This window comes from Gobio gobio, assembly GCF_949357685.1.
Source record: "Gobio gobio genome assembly, chromosome: 17".
In the NCBI taxonomy this organism is placed as follows: domain Eukaryota; kingdom Metazoa; phylum Chordata; class Actinopteri; order Cypriniformes; family Gobionidae; genus Gobio; species Gobio gobio.
In genome coordinates, this window is record NC_137110.1 from 2,952,676 (window position 1) to 2,959,746 (window position 7,071).

Here is a 7,071-nt window from a genome sequence, read left to right on the forward strand (position 1 = left end):
AGCTCCTCCCATGAGGAGAACTCACGTCTGTTGTGAACGCACAGTAACAAGATCTCAGAATAAAAGCTCCGCCCAATCAAGAGTCAAGACACGCCTTTGTTTTGAATAAGTGACCTCTAGCGTCTGAAAATTACATATTGTGCCTTTAATGAGAATTATAGATACGGTATGGATACTAATTTAAATATATTGTGCCTAACTGTCATTAGAATAAACCCAAACACACAAATGTATTCATTTATGCGGGACTTTTTGAAGCGTGTACGCGGAGGCAGATCCTCTCCCAAACACGGGGTGGCGCACGTGCACGCGCGTGCTCGCTCCAAACCCAAACAAAGACGCAAAAGGATCCTCGCGTTCTGCTTCCGGTGGTTTTCGCCCCGCGCTGTCCGCTGTGAAGATGCCGAAGTGAGTCTGTCTTTTGTGCTTATTTCATACAAATATATACGATATGTTATAAAAACAAACAAGCTTGTCTTAGTCGCGAAAGGTTAATCGATATATCTGGTGTACATTGAGGCATTTTATAAAACTATAACACAAATAACACAGCGTTTCTCAGACAAGAGCTAGCTCTGTTAGCTAACTCCGCTTTAAATGCGTTCAGATGTTTATTATACACAGTTTAACCGCTTAAAATAACGCTTTCCTCAGCAGAGAATGTCCGAAAACAGCAGATCATTATCTAAAAACCATTGTGTGATCATTTCAGTGCCATGTTATACTAATTATATAGTGCTTAAAATGACTTTCATTGGGTATGCACAATAAAATCATGGTTTTGTAAGTGCTATGGTGTTTATTAAAGAGCTATGATGTTATCACTGTGTGTAATGTGAGTTGTTTTTGTCTCTTTCAGGTTTTATTGTGATTATTGTGACACATACCTGACACACGACTCGGTAAGATCAGCTCTGTCAATCTAACCTGCCTTCATTATCATCAAATGTTCATTATATATTCAATATATATGTAATCTGTGCAGCCATCGGTCAGGAAGACACACTGCAGTGGACGCAAACATAAAGAAAATGTGAAGGATTATTATCAGAAGTGGATGGAGGAGCAGGCTCAGAGTCTCATCGACAAAACCAGTGAGTACTTCATATTCTTACGCATGTTTATCATCACATAATGTGCAGACTTGATGTGATTATCTTGATTTCTCGGGCTCCAGTGTAATGTTGTTGTGTGTGTTCCAGCGGCCGCGTTCCAGCAGGGTAAAATCCCCCCCACCCCGTTCCCAGGAGCACCTCCACCTGGCGGATCTCTGCTTCCTCATCCAAATATCAGTAAGATTCAGAGCTTGGCTCCTTTTGTGGCAGTCGCAAACCTTACCAAGAATTGTATTATTTATTAATTTTATATACACTGATCAGCAGTGTTGGGGAAAGTTACTTTGAAAAGTAATGCATTACAATATTGCGTTACTCCCTTAAAAAGTAACTAATTGAGTTACTTTTTAAGAAAAGTAATGCGTTACGTTACTTTTGCGTTACTTTTTCGCACCTGGGCTGGGCTTGCTTTTTAGTTTTGTTTTTTAATAGCAAAAAAAGTCCTTTTTTGTGCTAATGTAAAGACCTATTCATACCAAAATTGAAATAATAGGCCTCAGGCTGAGGTATAAATGTGCTGCCATTCTGGATAATGGAAGAATAGGACGCAGGAGAAAAACGTTTTACCAATAAAAACAAAATCTAGTAATTTTTGCTCATGGCTTAACTGAATCATCAAAGGCCAGCAGCACGACATTGGTCAATAAAGGTAGATTAAATGCATAACAATATTTGTTCTATTTAACATTTATATATTTGAGGTTTGAGTACTCTGATTTTGCATTTGACTGATTTTATTCATTTTGAGGAGTACAGAATCTTTATTGTGCGAGTTAGTCTAGAACTACAATAACCATCATGTTTACACACACACGCCTTTCCACTTATTTTTCTAAAAATGGGGGCAGGAGAGCTGTCACTCAAATAAATGTGAAAAAGTAACTTACGTTACTTTTTTGAAAAAGTAACTCAGATATTTTGTTGTAAATTTGAAAAGTAATGCGTTACTTTACTAGTTACTTGAAAAAGTAATATTACGTAACTCAAGTTACTTGTAATGCGTTTCCCCCAACACTGCTGATCAGTGATAACACTGATTATCTCACTTGTTAGTGGGTGGGATATATTAGGCAGCAAGTGAACATTTTGTCCTCAGAGTTGATGTGTTAGAAGCAGGAAAAATGGGCAAGCGTAAGAACGATTACCAGTTTCACGATAAAATGTACTGACGGTTAGTAATATTGTTTAAAATGTAATTACCATTAAAACCGCGTGTGATTTATCCCGATTTTGAAAACTCTGGGTAACAGGGTTCCCGCGGGGTCTTAAAATGTCTAAAATAATTTTTTTTTTAATTTAAGGCCTTAAAACGTCTTAAAAACGGTCAGATTTTCACCCGAGGTCTTAGATTTAATTTAGTTAGGTCTTAAAAAAAGTGTTCATTTCCAGAAATGCTGGCTGCAGAAAGTTATTAACGTTACACTGTAGCAAAAAAGTATCGAATGGCGAAAGCGGAGCTCAAGAGTCTTTGCTGCGCCGCCCTCAGAGCGTTCGTTCGGGGTGTTGTAGTTCTTTCTGGGGGTGTTGGTACACGTACTCGGTGATAAAACTACAAATCCCATGATAAATGCAATTACCTGCCCGCAATTTCACTAGGATACTGTTTGGGCTCTTACACAAAATATGCTAGATTTAAATGTGTCATAGCAGAACACTGAGAATGTTGCTTGAGAATATGTTTACAGAGATAATATTATATTTACACCAAAATATTATTTGAGTTATGCGACGACGGCCATTATAAGGAAGGAAATCCCACAGAATAGAATCTAGCTTAAAAAAGTGCATAGAGCTGCTTTAGTTATTTGTTGTTTGTTGATTTTCAAATGTAAAACTTGTTGAAATGTGCGCGATCATATGTTACGCTAACCAAAGGATGACGGAAAAAAACGGATGCTGCGTTAAATGTTTTGTCATTTAATTAGATAATGCCTCATTTGCACATTTAAACAACATTTCAGAAATATTCGAATGCAAAACAATTATTAATTTGTTGTTGATTTATTAACGTTAGTTTACACTCTTAACCCGTGGTGTCTTGCCTTAACATTTTAAATAAAGTGTATTCCACAATAAAGTGTATTAAATACAGTAAACATTGTCATCGTATCAGTTGCCCAGGGGCCGTTCTTCGTACGTCGATAACTCAGTTCGCTGGATTTGATTGTTGACGATTTAACATGATCTCAGATTGTTTGGTTCTTCGAAGCTCATCCTGGACTTGTTGTCATAGTAACAGGTCCGTAAGCTTAAACCAGCTCATGAGCTTATTTCATGTGAACAGGATTAGATTCATCTGAGGTGATACTTAAAATCTGTTCCAGCCACTGCTACTTTATTACAAGAGTTCATTACTGAACCAGGGGCAATAATAATAATTTTAAATAATAATAATAATAATATAAAATGTTATATTTTATATGCATATGAGAATGTATATAATATTATAATGTTGTATATAATAATATAGACACAGCCACTTGATTGAGCGATTTATTTGTGATGGAATAATTGCTTTATAATTTTATTGGAGGTTTACACACATGTTGTACAGTTAATCTGAGCCGTGCATTAATTTAAGTGATGACAGATATTATGGGATGGCTTGATGCAGCGCAAGAGATGCAGATAATTTGATCTTGACCCTTAAGAAACTTTAATACTGTCACGTTACAAATCTGCTCCAAATTGAATTAAAAATTAAATTACAACATTGAAATAAAAATGTAAAGGGTGTACAAATACTGTAAAAAATCGTGAATGTAAATAATTGGTAATCATGTTAAAAAAACATTTATCATTTATCTATTATAACTTTTATGTTGGTTTGGTGGTTTGGCTGTTTCCTTATAAAGGTCCAGAAATTCGTGGGGTTTTTATTGTATAATTTGTCACGTTTTTTGCCAGGTGGCTTTTTTAATTATATGATGTCATTACGTTGCTGTCTTGACGCCAGCCAATCGCTGCATTGCTGATCGTGGTTTCGAGTATCGCTGCATCTGCCCTCTTCAGGGAACACAAGAACGCGCAGTGATCTTAGATCATTTAATCCAGATATTTTAATCCAATCCGCAAATTCGTATGAAGAACCAAATTAGCCAGAGATCAGTTATCACGATTAAAAGATCTGTCAAATCATCTTAGATGTAATAAGCGAGGTACGAAGAACGAGCCCCTGATCTCTGATTCAATTCATGTTTTTACTTTGAAGATTATGCACAAAGAATCAGAGTTTTTCTGTTTTAACCTGCAGGTGGCCCTCCGAGACCTGGCATGTTACCGGCTCCACCAATGGGTGGCCCTCCTATGATGCCCATGATGGGTCCGCCTCCTCATGGCATGATGCCCGGAGGACCAGGTAAGATTCTTCACAGTTAATGTCTCCTCAACAATCTGAATCTAGTGTCTTAATTCCTCTGGCTTGCTTTTGTTTTCAGGTCCAGGTATGCGTCCACCAATGGGCGGACCTATGCAAATGATGCCCGGCCCACATATGATGCGGCCTCCTGCTCGGCCAATGATGCTGTCCGTTAGACCTGGCATGGTGCGACCTGACCGATAAAACCACGCCCGATATCCACGGCCAAATAGCTACACTGGTTTTACAGTCGATTGAGGATTTTTATTGTTTTATGATGCCCGCGGTTCAGGAAACGTTGGTTCGCTCGAGTGACTCGGATCATCACAAATTCCTGTAAAATGTAATGAACCTTCCATTGGCTTTCATTTCATATTTATGACGCGTTACATAATGGGTCTGTGAGTATGATGGTTGTTTTGTTTTTATTTACTGTTGGGATTATTCTCAGCATTTTTGTTTCTTACATTTTGAGAAAATAAAACGAAAAAAACACGTTTTGCTTGTTTTGATTTGCTATACATTTACAGCATTTAAGGGTGAATTGCGGATGAAATAAAATGGGCAATTTTAGGACTTTCTATACTTAGTGTTGTGTATGTAATGCAATGATGTGTACTATATATTTTTGGGGGTAAATCAGATCTTTTTCCCCATGAAAATGCCCTTCCTGGGTAGTGAATTTAGATTAATTACATTTCTACCATTGTCGGCGTATACAAATGTACTGATATCCATAATTGACTTCTGCTACATTTGAATCTCAAATTCTCAATATAATCAATTTGCTATTTCATATAGACATGAGCTCATTTTTAGCTGCTGATAACTCAAAATTCAGAACTAAATCAGGAAAAAATGCTCTATTGACCCGTGAACATCACGAACGTAACAGTAAATGTGTGTGTATATGTCAAAACACATCAGCGTGTTGAAACTTTACATGCATATTCATGACCCTAAATGAGAAAAAGTCACAATTTAAAGAAAAAAACATAGGTAAACTGATATTTCTGACAACTTAAAAATCAAAACGGGTCAAATTGACCCGCCTCATAACACAAGGGTTAAGATTAATGACATTTCTACCATTGTTGGCATGTACAAATGTACTGATATCCATAATTGACTACTGCTACATTTTAATCTCAATTAATATAATCAATTTGGAATTTCATATAGACAAAATTCAGAACTAAATCGAAAAAAAAAGCTCAAATGTTTTCCAATAAAGTAAATAAGACTTGTTTTATCATCAACTGGACAAAAAAAACATTTTGTGTAATTGTGTAATTTAACTTACTTGTCATTGTTAGCCGGAATGACAAACTGCAATATTTTTCAGGATCAGCATAAAAATCATCCTCATGTACACCGATCAGGCATAACATTATGACCAGGTGAAGTGAATAACACTGATCTCTTCATCTCCTGTTAGTGGGTGGGATATATTAGGCAGAAAGTGAACATTTTGTCCTCAAGGCTCATTGATGCCCGTGTGATCAAACAGACGAGCTACTGGAGCTCAAACTGCTCCAGAAGTCAATGCTGGTTCTGATAGAAAGCTGTCAGAATACACAGAGCATCTCAGTTTGTTGTGTATGGGACCAGTCAGGTTTTCAAAATAATATATTAATTTCAAGAACATACATTAACATGACGGTAATTTAAATGTAGCCTTTGTAAAAAAAAAAATACATAAAGCAAAACATTAAATGTGCAAAAAAATAAACGACTAGTATTTTCCAAGTCATCCCTCATAATAACTATGCCTACAAGTTTACAATATTATTTAAAAACTAGATAGTTATACATGTCATTCTGGATAATAGATGACGTCCTGACTAACATTATTATCCAAAGATTACAGATTATCCAGGAAATAATCTTTATAATCAGGCACTAACTGAACCACCTGTGGAAAACGACAACTTCGCTATCACCACTTTAAAATCAAATATATAGTTTTTAAAAAATATAAATACATTAAAAATGTTTTATTAGTGTGTTTATTAGTTACTAAGGTGCAATAGTGACCAAAAAGGTAAAAATATCAGCATTTTAAGAGATGCTTACTGGCTTTTGCACATGTTTTGGGCTCCTATTGATACAATTTTATGTCACATGACATACCAACATACATGCATTATGGTCTGCTATCCAGGAATGACGTTAGAGAAATCACAATTTGGAGTCTTTTAGTCATAAAAATGTAAATAATCTTAGTATCATCACTATTTGTATTTACACTATTATGCCAAAGTAGATTTTGAAATACTTTTGTATTCAGATTATAAACCCAGAATGACATTTTGAGCTCAATAGTAGATGAATTATTTATAATGAATACTCACATGGGGATTTAATGCAGTGTATTGATATATTTTTACTATTATGAATATGCTTTTGACACCAGAAACTCGTAATAATGTAATCAAAGCCAGCTGGTGGTCTAATTCATATATACACAATATGCATTTCAAACAAGACAAAAACGTAGAGCAAAAGTCTTGAATTTATTAGTTCAATGGCATTGATAGTATAATGATTGTTCCTTAAGTAAATGTAATGAACATACAGAATAGTATGAACATTCAG

At 35.7% G+C, this 7,071-nt stretch overlaps 1 protein-coding gene across 1 annotated transcript; it reads left to right on the plus strand.

The window, feature by feature from the left end:
* Positions 1-339: 339 nt before the first annotated feature.
* On the plus strand, positions 340-4,948 carry snrpc (small nuclear ribonucleoprotein polypeptide C). Its single transcript, XM_079840687.1, has 6 exons — positions 340-408; positions 860-902; positions 986-1,094; positions 1,203-1,292; positions 4,369-4,473; positions 4,553-4,948. The coding sequence occupies exons 1-6, from the start codon at positions 401-403 to the stop codon at positions 4,675-4,677; spliced, it is 480 nt and encodes a 159-aa protein (XP_079696813.1). The 5' UTR covers positions 340-400; the 3' UTR covers positions 4,678-4,948.
* The last annotated feature ends 2,123 nt before the right edge of the window (positions 4,949-7,071 follow it).